The sequence below is a fragment of the Elgaria multicarinata genome, chromosome 7 (assembly GCF_023053635.1).
Source record: "Elgaria multicarinata webbii isolate HBS135686 ecotype San Diego chromosome 7, rElgMul1.1.pri, whole genome shotgun sequence".
In the NCBI taxonomy this organism is placed as follows: Eukaryota; Metazoa; Chordata; class Lepidosauria; order Squamata; family Anguidae; genus Elgaria; species Elgaria multicarinata.
In genome coordinates, this window is record NC_086177.1 from 41,261,598 (window position 1) to 41,280,844 (window position 19,247).

General features: G+C 40.3%; 1 protein-coding gene across 3 annotated transcripts in view; it reads right to left on the reverse strand.

Moving 5' to 3' along the window:
* Positions 1 to 442: 442 nt before the first annotated feature.
* Positions 443 to 19,247, reverse strand: part of NFATC1 (nuclear factor of activated T cells 1) — a 160,762-nt gene continuing 141,957 nt past the window's right edge. For 2 of the 3 annotated variants that reach the window (XM_063130470.1, XM_063130469.1), the window contains exon 10: positions 443 to 2,108. In XM_063130470.1, coding sequence (XP_062986540.1) covers positions 2,059 to 2,108 — 50 coding nt within the window. In that variant the 3' untranslated portion in view covers positions 443 to 2,058. The remainder of the gene's footprint in view (positions 2,109 to 19,247) is intronic. The other variant, XM_063130471.1, reaches the window with a different exon arrangement.

Here is a 19,247-nt window from a genome sequence, read left to right on the forward strand (position 1 = left end):
GATTGCAAAACGATTATATTAGCAGACTAAAAGCTATTTGAAACAGAAGTGCCAGCAATATACAGAATATAGATATTTAACATATCGCATAAAAAGCTTATCATTTTATTAAACTCTCTCCCCGGAGTGGGGGGGGGGGAAATGAACCACTCTAAAAGTAGCTTACTGTGGGAAGTTGTGCTTTATTTATTCTTTATTTTCTAGCTTCAAGTTTAGCTGAAACCTGTCAATTTTATTTTAATATATATAATATGGCAGTTTAGAAGAAATGCATGCAACGTCTACGAAGCTAAGTACAGGATAAATATCCATTGCTAAACAGTTGGGAAATCAGCCAATTAGGAGGACTAGTAATGTAATAATATTTACATATAGCCATATTATATCCTTAGTTTTCACAGTAATGTGCAAATATTACAAATATGGCTTTTCAATTTTAAAAAAGAGAGGAAGTAAGACATAATTGTACAGAGTAATATTTCTAAATGGTTAGGACTGTTTCACTTTTTTGTGAAACCTGTTGAGTTTACATTAACTGTACACTGCACTTAGTTGTGCCACTTTAGTAATGGTGGCATAGTTCACGTATATTCCCTAAGGCACAATATTAATGCTAAATGCTTTAAAAATGAAGCCATGCTTTTTTTTGTTTTGTTTTATGTGAAATAATATGCCATTGCTAGCTACATGGTAATATGAAAGGTGGTACAAAATACAATGCTAAAGACTACATTACATGCTTAAGGTCTATATGCACTCTATAAACATGAAGCTACTCTGAAAGCATACCTTACAGCGTTGCTTATTAAAACATTTGGTTTTGGTAATATTTCTTGTACACATAGCAGAGAGTTATAAGGCTTCAGTGGAATAATAATCTTATAACTGAACAAATATTTTACATTCTTCAACAGCGGTATTTACAATTGCTTTAACTCATCCTTTGTCATTTGGTAATTAATACATATTTCATATGCATCCTTCTTGACTGTCTAAAGTGCTTGCTTATTAGCATGAGGAAAGAAAATGCATAATTGTCTTAAACATAATGAACGCATAACATAGAAATAGCAAGAGCATTTACTTGGGATCTGGACTGCATTCTCAAAAGCAGAAGTTATTGCTAAAGTCAAAGCCTTCACAAGGCAACTAGGTATATCTGCATATGTGCTAGTTTGTATGTACATGCATACACATAAATCAATTGAGGAAAAGATAGATTTCAATGTTTTTGTCCATCAACCATAAATATTTCGTGCTGTTCCATTTTCTTGTGCTATGTCTGAAGCCAGGTTTAAGTCAAAATATTAACATGCTTGCATGATTAACAGTTCTAAGATTCATGAGCAAAGACCTGTGACGGCTGAGAAAAGATAAAGCTGAGATGACAATTTGGTTTTTTTTAAAAAAAAATGCATCAGGAATAAGGCAACAGGATATCAAAAACAGTTCAAGGGGAAAGTTGAAGAATCCTGGAATTCAGACACATATTTTACTTTCAGTAGGGTTTTTTTCCCCTACCCATACCAGCAGACAGTCTTTTAACACATTGTTCCAATATATGCTTGATAGTTTCTGTGCCTAGAAATACTTTGGATGGCAGCAAATTCAAAGCTGCCAATAAAATGTCCTGATGCTGCCACAATCTAGCAAAATAAGGCACTTCCAGGGTTGTAGTCCAGTAAAGCCCAAAGGGAAATACAATCAGTTTTTGAGCCAGTCACCTGTTGTGTTACATTTCCTATTTCAACCCATGAAACACATCACTTTATAGTTCATTTCATCCATTTTCCTTGAGATGACGTTTTAAAAAGGAGTTGTTTTCTTCGTTGAAGCCAGCCAATCAATGTGTGTGTGTATATGTGTGTGTGTGTATCTCTCTCTCTCTCACACACACACACACACACACACACACATACGCATACACACAAGCACGGAAGAGGTAATTATTCCAAACATTCAGCAAAGTGGAAGAGCGGAGAGGTACCAGGGATTATCTTCTGTTTATCTGAAGCCGATGTCTCAGCTAAGCTTAAAACTGGATTTTGAGATAGCCAGCTATGAATGGACATTTGTGCTGGAGAGGTCGTTCCTTATTATTTCGTTTACTGCAAATAAGAAAACACAAGTAGAGAAGGATTATTTCAGTGAACTCTTACCACACCCCCTGAAAGCAACACTTAAAGAAACTTGAATTAGTGCTGTCAGTTTCCTTGTAATAATGGTTGTTAAACATAAAATGCAAGTAAGTAGCAGATCAAAACTGGTCTAAGTGCAGAAGAACAGCATTATCCCAAAGGAACAGGCATACATTCCCATTAGGAATGCAGCAGCACCTTGGACTTCATTGTATTGCATCACACATCTTCCATCTCTGTAATTAGTTACATACTGAAAACATTTGGGTTGGCTCTGAAGGCAAAAGTGACAAACCAGAGGAAGTCTATAGAAGAACAGATGCACTGCACAGAAACTGACCAGAGTTTGCAATCATAACACACAAAGCTGCAGGGGGCTGACTTGAATGCTTAAAAATTGCTGGGTCTCGGCTGGATATGGTTCCATATGCTAATGTTTCCGCAGTGGGAGATTTGATGAAAGAAGGAAAGGACCTAAATTGGTGTTTTCGCATGCTCACAACTGGTATTTGTAAAACAGATAAATCAGCACAGCTTCCTCAACAGCATGCAAAAATGTAAAACCCTTTCCACATCAGAAAACTTCTGAGGACAAGGCAGTGAGTTCAAAAAAACCTCCCAGACTTTTAAAGAAAGAAGTAAATGAAGTATATAATCTAAGCATTAGCAAAGTGGGATTGACAGTACAATGTTTTTGTTACTCGCGTGATCCTTCTTTCGTTCCCCTCCTTCCCTGATGGGCTGTTGGGCTGCCTTGTTTCCCACACTCCCGTTATGTCCATTTATCGCTTGTGATTTTTGGCAGATGGACAGGAAATGACTGAACCTGGCAAAGGCCATCAACAGGGAGCTGCACAACATCCCTTCTATTTCCACCCTGCTTCCCTGTGGTCACTGCCACTGCTCGATTTACATTCAGATAGACAAAATGTCATCAGTAAGGCTGTCACCACTTTGGAGCTTTCCTAACATCACAGGGAAGGGGAAACACATGCCCACGTCATGGAACTAGCCTGGAAAAGCCCACGTTTCCCCTTGCCTGTGGACTGTTGATCATCCCTGCTTAGATAATCCCATGTGTTTGTGCAAGAGAGGGGCCATGCTGATCAAAAACAAACTTCCTGCCTATCTGCCCGGTTGCATTTGTTCAAACATTCTTCAGCTTTATGGCACATTTTATAGAGAGAAGGCAACGTAAATCAGAGAGTCTAGAGTGGCACATGAGAAACTGGGTAGCAAGGCGGTGAGTGCTTGGTACAATATAAAAATGCCATTTCATTTATAAAAAGCTATGCAAGGTGCTGGGGGACTTGGGCACCAGGGCTCAGGTAACGTATTCCCTTTGCAAGCTGAAGGAGTTATGGCTTGCCTTTTCACGTGCTGTGGCACCACCTGTAAAAAGGCCAGACAAGGTACCACAGCTCCACAACACAGCTGGCTCTAGTGGCACAAGGCTCCAATGGGGGCCTGACCAGCTCTGTATAACTTTGGCTATTGGGCGGTATAAAAATGTAATAAATAAATAAATAAATAAATAAATAAACTTTTGCTCTAGGCTTCGTTCTTTAATCTGAGCAACCTCTTGTTCCAAATAGCGATGCTCCTTGCATTGCCTTGCCTGACCCAATGCCTGGCTTCTCCTGCCTCTGGTCCTGTTCTCCTGATCCGGAACCTGACCCCTAGGCTGTCCTTGACCATGTCATCCACTTTTGTCCCTTTGGACCTCTGTCTGCCTCTGCCAGGGTACCGAACTCTCAGCAGTGGGCTGCCTCCAAGCTTGGCCAAGACCTGACCAGCTATGACATGCCTTCTCTTCCAAAACTACAAAGCAGTGGGAATATGGCTCCAAGAGGCACACAGTAGTGACTTTTTATTTGAATCCAATGGAAATAACTTTAAACCCATACCCTCGTAGAATACACTGGACATATAAGGAACAATAATGCAGATAGCTATGTTTTATGCCTATTTTATTCTTCCTTGTCAATCCAGGGTTTGTGTCACAGGAACCCAAACATGCAAAAGAGCTGGGGAAAGAAGAGTGATTAGTTTAGCACATAATGATGCTACAACCAACACAGTCAATATGTGACAGAAAGTAATTAGGGAACACTAAACAAAAGTAGGATTGATCTGATAGGGTGCAACGGGGAATATTTCTGTTTGCACACAATCAACTTTCTAACATATTAGACCAATGCTTTAAAAATGTAACAATGAATGTGCTGTGTAGATTTACTGAATTGGACTTCTATCCCTTGATGTAAATCCTTGTGTGTCCACTTACAGTGGGAAGTACTTAGTGCAACAACCTTAGGAAGTTAGCAATGTGGCATATTATATTGCAATTTTGGCATGTGCTGCTACGACAAAAATCCTCCTCCCATCAAATCTTCTAATAAGATCAGATGTCTGGTTGGGGAAGATCCCTAATCTATTTATTTATTATTAATTTGTTACATTTCTATACAGCCCAGTAGTCAAAGCTCTCTACATTCAATATCACCTTGGGGGCCAGCATGCTGACCATCAGCTAATACGTGGGCCTGGGTACCTTTGGTATCCTGGAGCAACATGTTCTGCCCCTGACTTTCCATTGGTATTTGAAGCCCTGATGATGACACTGCAGTTTCCTTCATCGTTGTGGGTAGCAAAGAGCTCCTTTGGGCCACTTATATGTAACCTTCGTGTAGTGGAACCTGCTGCAATATGGCTCGTTCCCATGTTGCCAAAGTAACATCAGAAGTCTATTCCGTATGGGATGAATCCACGCTGTAAATCAACTGCACACTGATGTTGCCATCCCCAGAAATGGAACCAGTGAGGGCCCCTCCCACATGGAGTGGTGCAGGAGTTCCCACACCAGAAATCATGCAATAAGAAGCCTGAATTATCAGTATCCAGTCACTCCCTTTCAGATGTCTGGTTGCTGGACCTTAAGGAAGGAAGTCAGCATCAGCATCAGCAGAACTCCGATCTGGCTTTCTTGTATTTCCTTTATTTTTTTTAAGGCTCCTAATTTTTGCTTTTGCCTCCACCTGTACTAAAAACTGAAGTTAACGTATCCCTACACTTGATACTAGAAGGGAATCCTCTAGACCCAAGCAGGGCAAGAAAAATAATAATTCAAGTTTGTTTATTTAATTGGGGTCCACAGCTAAATACTCCCCCCCCCCCCGTTTGCCTTGGAACACTAATGCATTCCTCTTCTAAATGCACATGAAATAAACCCCATGAGTTTGCATCAGTCCTTCCAGGGCAATAACTGGGCTCTTCCCAGCAATTTAAGACAGAGATGACAAAAAACTTTCAAGCACCCCTTTACACGAAAAATGACTTTTTTTCAAAAAGAAAGCAACATTTCAAGTTTGGAATTCATTTTCTAACAACTGCCTGAAAACTGGAAAAATTACAGTGCAATTGAATGCATCAAAGCGAAGTCCAATAGAGATCAATGTAGAGATTTATTCCCAGGTAAATAGGTCTGGGATTGCAGCCCTAGTCAATTTTAAAACAAATAGAGAAAATTAACCCAATTGGGTATGTTTTCACTACATTTTCCAACTTTTTAAAAATCACATTTTAGACAGTTTAATGTGTAATGCTCTTCTATGAACATTTCTGGAATGTAAAATGTGGTTCAGCTGCTAACTGATGGCTGTATATATATTGAAGCAAAAAGCACAGTAACTAATGCGTCAGTTTATTGTTGATTTTCATTTCTGGAGTAAACTTGGGCGTTGGGTTCCGGTTCCAAAATGTTAGGATGTAAAGGATCCATTCACAGTATAAAAATATTTAACAAACACCTATTATCAGTTCCACAGAAGCCTGCCACTAAAGGTCCTTCTGGCCTTTACAAATAATAAATTGATACATCTAGGAACATAGGATATAAGAACATACTGAGTCAGGCTATTGGTCCATCTAGCCTAGTATTGTCAACTGACTGGCAGGCACTCTCCAGGCTTTAAGGGTTCCTGCCCAATCTGGAGATGACAGGGATCAAACCTGGAACCTTGAGCATGTAGGGCAGGTGCTCTACCACTGAGCTACAGCCTGTCCCTTTGAGAATGGCTTCCTAGCCTAACCCTCATTTATAGGTGGGGTAACTGAAGGTCAAAGCGGACATCATTTTAAATCCATATCTAGCAGCTATGTCTGCTAGTAGGTGCAATCCAAATCCTAAAAACCTCTCTTACCCTCCATGCTAGGGTCCTGATCCAGACTGGGGGCCCTGCGCTTACTCTAGAGTAAAAACTGGTATGGGGGAAAAAACGCTGCTAGATATGGATAGAAACTAATGTCTGTTTTGGCCCTTTAGGGGCATAGGGGAAAAGTTGGGATGCTCAAAAGCACATGGCCAGTTTGTGGCTAAGCTGCCATTCAAGTCAGTGGCTTCAATATAGGATATACTTAATAGTGTGCTTCTATACATGGCTACTTGGAAGTAAGCCTCACAAAATTCATTGGGGCTTATCCCCAGGTAAGTGTGTATAGGCTCGCAGCCTTAGACCAAAATATTCCTGCAAATGAGCAGAGTCCTTCCTGTAGAGATAGTTCACATACCTTTTTAAAAACAAGGTTTTGCTGAACTTGCCAATTACACCCACAGTTTCCCAATATGCTCTCCATTTTTAAAACTGGTCAGACCAAGAGTTTCCACCGTCAGGCTCACTTTTCCACTGACATCATGCATTAGAAAAAAAAAATCTCATGTAAGAATTAAGAAAGTTTTATCATGTGACCACACTACCTGTCAGAGAGGTCTAAAAAAGAAACTTTTCTGTTGCTAAACACATCAGATGCCACTGCAACAGGATGTGGCAAGCTGTTACACCACAATTTAGTTTTATAAGGAGCTTTTCTTCTTATAGTTAACTTTAAAATGACCTTGCCATGGAAACTTCTGTTTTAGTAAATAAAATAATATTACTGACACTCTGGTTTTCTGTTGCTGTTTCTTTAAGGTGAGGGACAGTGATAGTTAAGCAGATACAGTTCTCAAAAGTAACATACAACATTTATCGACCTGTGATACCAAAAAATAACATGTAAAAAAGGGCAATCTTTCCCAATCTTTCCTCCCCTCTATATTAAATTGGCTATTTCTTGGAAGTAGGAAATAGCATATCCCTTGTTATTAAAAAAAGAAAGAAAAGAAGACCTATAGATGTAATCCTGGTCCTACTGAAGTTAATAGGAAACCATCTGTTAATTGTAATGTAACTGAAGCACAGCCCTTTTATCCAGAGATTAAACCTTTCCTAAAATGTTAATCTTGGTTGATGCCAACAAAGCTCCATTTAAACAAACAGGAGTTACACTGGCAAAAGAGAAAAGAAGGAAATTCTCATGCAGTCATTGCTGGTGAATGTTTTGGTGCATAAATGAATGCACATTCAGATCTGCTATGACTTTACAATGCTATACATCATTTGTAAGTGTAAGTTAAAGACCGGAGAAGTCAAATGGAGACTGTAAAACAGCAGAGGAACCAAAGAGCTTAAAGCACAGGCTACGAAAAGCTGATTTTGCAATTTTATGAGTCAAGATTAATGTTCCTATTGAAAACTGGCCCCTAGGTTTTTGAGTTGGATTTTTTTTGTTTAAATTAATGAGCCACTGTACTATACACTCTTCCGAGCCTCCTCATAAGAATACTACTGTGAATTCTTCCTAAGTCACTTGAGATAGTAGATTTAGGAGTCTACACCTTTTGGCTTGTCCCTGACCAATAATCAATTAAGGAATGTGTGAAGAAAGAGTCCCTTATTAGCTTAATTCAGCCTTCCCCAAACTAGTGCTCTCCAGATGAACTGGACTTCAATTTCCATCAGCCCCAGCCAGCATGGACAATGGTCAGGAATGCTGGGAGTTGTAGTCCAATAAAATATGGAGGTTTGGAGGGCCCCAAGTTGGGCCAGCCTGGCTGGAGTCCGTCTTAAAGCCCCTTTCTTGAGCTAGTAACATTGGAAAAGTACTGTAGCTAGTTGCAATTCCGTCACTAGGCTAGACAGTGGATATGACATATTCACCTCATTCTGGAGAAAAAAGTTGGGGTAAGTCCTTGACTTTTTTCTTCAGATTTTCGAGGGAAATAATAATAATAATAATAATAATAATAATAATAATAATAGATTTATTTCTTAAATGCCTTTCCCTTTGGATCAAGGCAGGCAACAACATTAAGCACAATACAATATACAATGCATAAAACTGATTAAAAGAGCATATATATACTTGACCAGTGAGGGAGGAAGCAGCAGCCAGGCACCTCTCCACCGTGCCTGTGTCCAGCTCCAGCTGAGAGCCCCCTCCCTCCTGCTACCAACTGTCTCTGGAGAGGCCACCAGTGAGGGAGGAAGCAGCAGCCAGGCACCTCTCCACCGTGCCTGGGTCCAGCTCCAGCTGAGAGCCCCCTCCCTCCTGTTGTCAACTGTAACTGCTGAACTTTTCAACTAAGATTGTAGTGCCTGAATTTGCTTTCCTTTTCCCCCTCCTCCTCCTCCCTCCCAATCCCCTTTCCTTTTGTGTCATGTCTTTTAGATTGTAAGCCTGTGGGCAGGGGCTGTCAAGAAATACTTTTGTAAGCCGCCGTGAGAGCCTTTTTTGGCTGAATGGCGGCATAAAAATCCTTAAATAAATAAATAAATAAATAAATATATAAACTCAGCACAATATTAACGTCTTAAAATTCTTAGGTTTAAAATTAATCTGGGTAGGCCTGCTGGAAGAGACTGACTCAGCACAGATTCACAGCCATTGTGGGGCTTTGGGCACATATGGACAGCCCCTGCGTGGCAGGCATAACGAACATCATTCTTACTTTTTGTTCCCCCTGCCCTTCCAGAGAAATAGAAAATATTCTGTTTTTGCTCCTGCTTTCAATAATGGGGATACTCATATGCACAGAGCCAATAAAAGCAAATGGGGTAACTTCTGCTTGAGTAAAACTGTGAAACCTTTTATACAGGGCTTGTATCGTGGAACCAGGTTGGTTGTCATTGAAGTTTGTGGATCCTTTACATGATGTTGTCAACATCCAGGGCCCCCTCTGTGGTTTATGTCCTTTATCTTGCTTTCAAAAAGATCGGAGATAATGCAATAAGGGGCATTTCCGATCAATTGGCTGTGTGAAATGCCAGCACTGCACTATAATTCAGCCACTAGATGGTGCTGTGGAATGGAAAAGATAGAAAAAGGAGATTTTCAGTTCAATTAAACTCAAATCACGTGTCTGCCATGTAAAGGAGCCCATTGTAATCCTGGAAAGAAATTGGAAGCAGAAAGCCCCGTTAACCTTCTGTACCACTAAATCAGATATATGGTCTATCAATCTAGCTACCTATATAACTAAAGTTGTGTAAATTTCTGTCCTAGCAACAATCAGATGTGATGCTTTTACATAAAGTGTGGTGAATTGGGCTCTGGCCCACAAAAGCGAATGCCACAAAATATTTGCTAGTTTTTAAGGTGCTACAGGATTCTTTCTTTTTAATATATCTTAATTTCCTTGATCTAGGCAAGCAACAAGCAACTTTAAAAGAACCTGCCTCATCTTTCTTTCTTTCTGATAACTTGGATGTAGAAATATAATATCTAAATGCATTCTGTGCATTCTCAAGATGAACAGACTTTCCTCATTATGGGCACAATGAAAGACACACTGTTCCTATGCAACCTATATCAGGAATTCTCTAATTTTGCCATATCTCCAAGGGTTTGTCTATACGCCCTGTTTAACCTGTTCTGGCTGTGAATTGGCGCTGTGTTGTTTATATGACCCAGCTACCAACTCACACCAGACGTTTCGCCGGAATCTGCACTTTTTAAAAGTGGCTGATATATGGTGACTTTTTCCACGATGCTGTGGGAGGTTTGGGGGACAAGGAGCAAAGTAGTGTCATAAAGTCACCCCCCACCCTAGTTAAAGTAAAAGGGTTCCAGTCTTCCTGTTTAATTAGCAGAGAACAATGACAAGTACAATGTAGGTTGCTACTACTCTGTTACAAGTGGGACCTGCAAAAAAAAGTTGCAGCTCTTGTTAGGGTTCCAGCCAGTCAGCCAGGCCTTCTTCTAGAATACTCCATTCCATTCCTCCTCTGGGTTCATATTTCCCTCCTCTAACAGACACTCAGAGCATGTCTAGACCAGGCGTTATCCCGGGGATCGTCCCAGGATCGTCCCTGTGCATCCAGATGTTGCAGAGGGGATCCCGGGAGCAGGGAGGGATGATCCCTCCATTTTCCTGGGATATCAGCATGCACTTTTTTGGCATTTCCCCCCACAGCCCCGGGATGATCCCGAGGACAGAGGGTGGTGTGGCCGCCCATCCCTGCTTCTTTCCTCTTCCCCGCGAGTAGTGAGTGTCATCAGAGGGAAGGAGCCAGCTGGTGGGAGTCCAGGGCCATTGAGGGTTAGCAGGGAGCGGGTTTGAGTCTTTTTAAAACAACAACACTTTTTCGCTGGAGCGCACCATTTTTTTAAAAAAATGGCAGGAGTGACGTCCTGCTTCCTCCTGGACATCACGCACTGCATGTGAACCCAGGGGGAGGATCTCGTGATCAGCATATCACAAGATCTTCCCCCCTCCCTCCCCTGGTCTAGACATGCCCTCAGTAATCCATAGCTACTGAGCATGCTCAATCCTAAGGGGTGCTCTCTCTCTCTCTCTCTCTCTCTCTCTCTGTGCAAACCTTGGGGTTCCCTCAAGCCTGCTGTTACCTCCCTCTTGTGCACGAGCATTGCTGGTTTTGCTACATAAGAATTGGCACTCAACCACAGACACCACTAATAAAGAGAATGAAGGACTATGTAAGGGCTCGTCTCTACACGTTGCTATAGGCCTCTGGAGCTGGGCCCTTTTATTCCACAACTTAGGTCATTATGTGTCCAGGAACTCCCCAAACTTCCATGGACTGGCAGAGGTGACAGTACAGACATTTATCATGCTCCACTGCTACCATTTTTGCATTTTGCTCCTAGGTTTTTCTGCAGAAAAGCTCCAGCAACATTTAAAATACAGCGTTGGCTTTCACTGGACAATGTCCTGTATATTCCATTTTGAAAATGCAGATGCTATTTCAGGTGGAACTGATCTACAGTAAAATGTTTCGCTTCTATCAGTCCTGGGACAGAAGATAATCTTTCCATCTTTTAATGCATTTCATAAAAAATGAGTTCACTGGCTATATCTTTTAACAATGGATCTTCATGTACAAAAATTATATCAATAGAACACTTGACTAAACAGATATTCCACTGTCTGGTCCTCCTGAGAGCTGAATTCATAATATATTGTAAACCCTTTTCTGGAGAGATAAAATGCTCCTTGCTTTTTACAGCATTGAATCCATGACCAACTCTCAATCAAATCATAAAAATGGCAGCCATAGAACAGGTGGACATTTATGCCAATAACACTACAGAATTCAGCCCACTGGGCTATATTTTTATCTAAATTATAATTTGCTTGGGTTATTTATAATGTCTGTCCAGAGCCTTCTCCTTCTTTAATATCCTGAGGGATTGGGCCTAGTATTACCAATGGGGGGAAAAACAATGCAAAAGAATCGGTGCTACAACATAGAGCAATATCTAATACTGCTGCTCCGCTCCTACTCATTCAGTTGCGCTAGCAAGACCCAGTGCTCATGCAGAAGTTCAAAAAGCAACCCTGGAAACAGGCCGAAACATTTGTTTTTAGATCTGGACAAGTCTGTTTCAGAACTGAGTGTTTGTGCTCTGTTTAGGTTGGTTTTAGGATTGCTAGCTCCCCCTGGCATTAGGGGTGGTGGTTTCCCACTGCTGCACAGGCAGGCTTGGATACTGGTCGTAGTGTTGTAAAATAAGAGGCACCCTTTCCACTCTAACAGAGATAGTCATGCTATTAAACAAGGTAGAAAAGAGGGTTAAAACTACACCAACAAGTCAAATCCTCAAAACAACAATACACAACACTCAATATTTTTTACGAAGGGCAGCTTTTATCACAAGTGAATCAATCAGCCCTACTCAGGTCGCTTTGTTACAAGATGGCATTATTTCCAGTGCTACAGCTCTCCGTGGGAGTACAACATCCTTAATGAAGTGTGAGAAGTCCGCATCCTTCTGAGGGCTGATTCATACTTGCATATACATCATTTGGTATCTTGTAACTTGATGACTTACTGCTGAAGGCGTGAGCTGCCTCTGTTGCAAGGGGCTTGTGGCTGAGGTGATGGAAGAGGTGACAAGATCTGCCTAGGCCTGACGTGTTTCATCTGTGAAGGCTGTTTTACACGTGTGTTATCATCCCTTGAGGTTGCACCCAATGACAGTGAGCGTGAGAACATGCTCAGTTGAGCTCCTCCTCAAAGGAGGGGCACATCCTGCAAGACACAGTGCCGCCTTTGTTGGCTTCATCAAGGCTCACAGAACAATACGGGAACAGAGGGAAAACTCATCCATATTAGCTGAGAGCTCTCAGCATAAAACATCTCACAGTGCTGTCGTCAGGGTGAAATAAACCTGTGTTACTCAACCCTGGCTTTAGGGAGCGCTATAAAACTAGTAAGTAATGCAGATAGATTCTCTCCAAAAAGTTGGGCACATGAGCACACTTTTCTCTTTCACAGCAGAAGGTCCTATTACACCCTTCCCCAAGCTGGTGCCCTAGTAAACTGTGCCTATAGCCAAAAGAGTTTCAACTTAGCCAGTGATATATTGCTACAACTCTATCTTGGCTCCCTGATGTTGCTTTGCTTGTCAATGGAAAAAAACCACACCCCACACATTAAATTTGCATATACATGTAGACAAACATATGTAGTTGTAGATTATTTGGACTTCCCTCCAATAGTCAGCTAGTAAAGACCTAGAACATCTAGGCTGAATCTAATAAAATGGCATTATATGATCATCATACTAGAGGCTGCAGCCAAAGATCTGGTTCATGATTTCAAATCGATATATTAACTGCAGCCTTTTGTACCTCTGCTGCTCCCAGTCACGGGTACTTCTTTCTTCTCTGCCTATCCCTTCCCAGTTTTTCTTTCTCTCTCTGCCTTCTCCTTTTTGCCCTTATCTTTTGGATATGCCTTTCTTACAACATTCCAGGCTACATCCCTGCTCCTTCTTCCAGCTTGTGGCGTTCTGAGATACCCAGCTCAATTCTTTCCTAGAATCCTCTTGCCATTCCTTTTAGGTTGTTCTACTTGCCTTGCCCTTACTCAGATTTGACTGAACAGCTCAGCCAATGGCGGACAGAGACACTTCTGTTTGCCTCATCCCTCTGTAACATAAAGACAGCTAGAAGGGATGTTGGAGACCTGTGATTGGGTCCCCCATCTATTTATTTAGTAAAGAGAAAAAGGAGCTTTCCCATCCATTCCATTCAAACCTGGGTTAAACTTCCCCACTGTGTCATTTCCCTAAATCATCCCCCCTCACTCCCAACCAGCTTCTGCTGGCCTTGTTTGGAAAAATATACATGCATGTTTTCTCTAATAGGGTGAACAGTACTTTCAATGGCTGTGTTGACACAGCACAGGGAAAAAGATCAATCCAATCTGATTGCCACAGTCCCAATTCAAAAGCCTTCTTCCTCCTCCAACCTCTGATTTCCATCGTCTCGGCTAATTGAGACCTCAGCCAATTACTACGTAAGGGCTTCCTTACCACCAACACAAGAAAATCCCTAAGTGCATTACAATATGGCTTACACTGCCAGAGTGTCCACTCACTACTAATTAAAACACAGCACTCTCCTCTTATGCAAGAAAGGTACAAATTGGAATATTCTGTAACCACAAAGGAAAATTGTTCTTGTTAGGAAAATCAGCAGCAGTTCTGCCATGGGTGGAAAAAACATTTCAGAAACTAGCAATATTTAATTCCTGAGGCACAAAGAGTGCAATGTACAACAGATCACTTTAAAAGCCACAGGATTGAAAACAAAACCAAAAAACAATTAACCAACAACAACAAAAGGCTTATAGAGCAAATGGAAAATATAACCACACATTCCATGAAGGAAACGGATCTTGTATTACCTCAGGTATTCTGGATGTGTCTAAACCTTAACTTATTTTTTATCTCTTTAATCACAATAAGCCACTACCCCAGGGCATACCATTTTTGGAACAAGAGAAAAGGCTGGTTGAATCAAGTGAGTGACAACGAGTAGCAGGTATTAATAAAACATGATCCTCCCATATGTGAATGAGTTTTTGGCAGTGATGTTTGACAGGCATTAAAGTGAAATAATTTTCCTACCTGAAGTGGCCTTTTCTTTATTAGCTTGATTGTGGGATGGAAAGGCTATAGAATGGGTTTTAAAGTGAGAGTTTGGAAATGTACCGGGCCACAGCCTTTTGAAAATAAATGCAAAATCTTTCTGCAGTAGGCTTCCTGGGTGCAGATGACTAGGGCAGAATCTACACTACTGCTTTAAAACAGTTTATAACAGTAGTGACAACTGTTGGGGCCCAGGACACACTCCATAGACAGCTTTCAAAGTGTCATATCCTGCTTGGTGTAGATCTGGCCAAAGTCACCTAACTCCATTGAGGGGTTGTTATATTTACATTCTGATTATTACTATTTCAGCAGGCCTATTCATCTGTTAAAGTCCCCATGTGATTAGAATCAGGATTCTAAATTGTGCAGAGATCCTACAAGACTATAGCAAATTCCCCACTGAAGATTTTTGCCCTCCGATATGTGGAGGTGGAAGGGCTGGGCAACAAGGCTATAATGGAGAGGACATGAGACTTTTAAGTACTGCAATAAGTTCCAAGATTTTGAGATTTTGCTGTTGGAAACCATCTCAGATACTGAGGAGGAGATAGGGGTATAAATATTCTACATGAATGAATGAACGAATAAATAAAGCCTGCAAAAATTCTATTATGGAACACCTTGGAGAGTTAACCAGGGAAAATTTCATCAGTGAAGTGAGGTGACAGCTGTGTGTAGTAACCATTTGACTAGAACTCTTGGACTAGGTTCAAATCCCAAGTCAGTCCCATTCCAAGATTCATCTGTTCACATCATGCAAGTCTCACTGGCTTTATATTTTCTGTCAAACACAAATGGAAACCTACAACATTTGGATTGGTTTTGCTGCAAATGAGCTCTGGTTTTCGATTACTGAAAACCACTAGTGTCCTGGAACTTGGTGTCTCCTGACCACCATGTCATCAATAAATTATGTTGTGTTGACTTGTAAATGTTTGATAGAAGAATAGCAACATTTAAAAACAACAATACAGAATAAGGAGTTAAAAGCAATATTGAAGTTTCCACTGCCCTTTTTGGGAGACAATTGTCCTATTTAGAGAGTTTCTTAATTAATCAACATATAAACAAACTGCTGCCTATCATAATGTATGTTTTAACCACTATCACACACAGACATTCACAGAGAAAAAATAAGGGGGGGAGGCACATTGTAACTCAAAGTAAGTGAAACAAAGTAAAACAGAATTTCCATACCACAAAAAACAAACCCAGTGTTACCATATGTTAAATAAAAATGCTGATGTTTAAATCAGGGAACTGAAAGTACTGGGGAAAGAGGTGTGAGGTAGGCCCTATTAATTAGTGCTACCTGTTTTATTTCCTAGTATTGATTATCCTCAAACTGTAGTCAAGTGTAGTAGATTTACAGGATTTCAGTGCTGTAATTTCCCCTGGGAAGGTTTTGTGGGGGTTACAGAAGCTCATTTTTGTGCACACCATTGTGTACTGTCACAAGTTGGAGAAGACTGGGTATTTCTAAGGCAATGTACTGTAGGCCTCAGGACCATATCTAGTGTATAAACAATGCCACAGTTGCAGGAGTTAACCTAAATAAATAAATAAATAAATGGTTAAGGAAGGCCCCAAACTGCTCACTCCCCCAATTGGGAGAGTGTACATATTCCTTTCACCACACATTTCTTCTACAGAGTTCTCAGTATGTCATCAAAACTCAAATAGACACTTGCTGGATCACCAAAAGCCTGCCGAGTTGTTCTTAGAGTGGGGCAGGATCTATGCTACTGCTTTAAAATGGTTTAACTTTATAATAGATTTGACAACTGTTGGGGCCCATGACACACTCCATATGCAGTTTTCAAAACGTTGTCCAAGTGTTTTATCTTGCTTGGTGTAGAACTGGCCCAGATGACATATCTTTGCTGTAATGTAAGGGCATATCTGCATGGGACTGGAGAAGAGGAAGCTCTGATTTTCTCAATCAGTGCATCCGATCCTTGAAAATATGGAACTCCAAACTGTGGTATATTGGTTAGAGTGTATTGGACTGGGACTCGGAAACCCAGGTTCTGGTCTCCACTCGGCATGAAGCTCACTGGGTGACTCTCAGCCTAACCTACAGGGTTGTAGGTTGTTGTATAACCCACAGGGTTGTTGTGAAGATGAAATGGAGAGGAGGATCATGTACATAACCTTTGGCTCCTTGGAGGAAAGTTGGAGTATAAATATAACAAACAAACAAATCTACCGATAGGAAGAGAGCTTCAGCTATGGGGCGGTATATAAATGTAATAAATAAATAAATAAATAAATAAAATAAAGACAAAACCTTGTAAGGTGAACTGGAAAAATGAGACATGCCTGTGTAGATGCATGGCCTAAATTATCTTTCTTATTTCTAATTGATTGATGAAGGATATGCAGCAGGCATTCGGGTCCTGATACAGAAAACGGTTGTGGGAGCAGAATTTAAATAATAATGTTTTCATAAAATTGTAGGATTTTTAAACGAATTGACACTTTGCGGTAAAAATAAAACCAGATGGAATTAAGTATAGCTCAAATTATGGTCAACGACACGTCATCTTATTGCAAACAGCTGGTATCAATGATAGGTTCACACCAAACCTTGTCACATGACACTTAAGACATATCACTTGTCAGCAGACATTTTGTACTCACCAGCAAAACATAAGAGTTTACTTTTTTTTTTAATGGATTTCCAGTTTTCACTCAAAATTCCTTTTGGGGAGAAGGAATGACATATTCTCAAGGCCAAATGCTTGTAACATGCAGTCCAGTCCTACACAAGTTCAGTGGGAACTGATGTGCACAGAATTGCAGCCTAACTGTTGTATAAATGATTACTTGATCTAATACTTTTTCAACCTAGTTATCAGCCCACTCGTGTCTGGAAAGTGCCTTCTAAATTAGTCCTCTGCAAAACAGCAGTTGCTGATGGGAGGACACATGTTATTTGCAGGACAGAAACAATAGGTGGGAAGAAGGATGCCTAACCTTTCCTCTACCGGCCACTTTCCCTCTACAACTTGTCTCAGCCACTTTTCTCTCAAGAGTTCTAGGCAGGAGGGCACCATTCTCAAGAGATGTGGCAGCCAAGGGCTCCATACATCTGTTTCCTGCAGAATATGACATTCTGGCCTCAGTTACCCTCCTAAGCATCTTCTCTGTCTATATCCTGATCCCAAATATTGTTCCTGCACATATATACTCTTAATTGTAAAGTTTCCATTGAAATCACTGGGACTTTCATTCGAAAGAACATGCCTACGGATGTCGAATAGCATACTCCACGTAAAGGAAGGACAAAAGAAAAAGAAAAAAGTATAAGATGGTACCCTGCAGTTAGACATGGAGAACAGGATGCTTCTGCGTGGATATCGCCTAAGTAACCTCTATCCTTGCCTGATTCTAATTGATTCATGATAATTATGCCAGCAGGTGCTCTTATCCTGATAGAAAACTGTTGCGAGAGCAATGTAAATAGTATAAGTTTCTTAGGATTTCACTATGTTTAAATAATTAACATATTGTGGCTGAAATAAAACCAGATGGTTTCATCTGCGTAACACTTCCTTGAATGCTTCATAATGAATCGTTTGCAAAACATGGTCCTTTAAAACACATTAAACTGATTTACTCCTTGTTAATAGCTGTTCCTATACTCTTGATATGGCCTCTGCACTTATTCAAACCACCCTTTTAACCTGGTACTTAAGGGTGCAGATTTCAGATTATTCTAGCCCTTGCAATAGCTGGTGCCCACACTTGTTATTACATAAAATCAATTAGACAGAATACATGTGTGGCCTGTGGATTTGATTTAGAAGTAACTAATGCTTCAGTAATGTGCAATTACAAGAAACCTAATGACCTCTTTCTATTGTATGAAACTTCAATAGCATCTAATATTCTCTGATGAATTGCTCTTTATCTAGAGTGTCAGAAAATACTATATAATGATTCATAATTTTGTAATCAAGACCAACTTTTAGCCCTATTTGGCTCCCCAACAACCTTCATAGTCAATACTTTACAAAGATAATTGCTGATGTTTTACCTTAAATAGTTCTGATGTTTCTTGTATTTTGTGAGAGCAATACTGCTTTCTATGTGCATACATATGAGCTTGTTTTTAAACTTTTATATTGTCTTGAGGCCCCTTTGGTCATAAAGATGATGAATAAATATTGTAATACATAATAAAATATATACACACATATACACACATATACACACACGGCCACTCTCCATCGTTGTCGATGACTAACTGAAGTCCCCTTGATTTCAGTCGGTTTATTCTAAGCATGGCTAAGTCTGGATCCAAACCATTATCATTCTATTAATATTTGTATAGAATACATCTCTTTCTTGGATCCAATCCAATGAAACATTCCACCTCTGTGTGTATCAAGAATATATCGGTTCCCATCCAGATGGTACCTGCAGTTTTCTGAGTTCATTAGTGATGCAGGTATCACTAAATGTACCAACTAATTACACCTTTGTCCAAAACTTGAAGAAATAGATGCTTACCATTTTTAATTAATAAAAATAGGAAACAGTTCAGTTGACATCTTTTCTGCTGTTTCATACAACTAATTTCAAACACCACAATCTTTCACCACGGAAGAAACTCTCTAGTTAGTTGAACTATATGGGTTAAGGAATAGCAACTCGCAGCCTGAGGCCTGAATCTGCCACACAGAAGACAGCATACAGTGTATTTTAAATTAACAGACAGAACAGTGAAGTTGGTGGCAGTAGGCCAGTAGATTTTAGTGAGAGCTATTAATCTACACAAGGCTATTAATGTGCTATATCTATTTTCAGTTTCATCCCAGA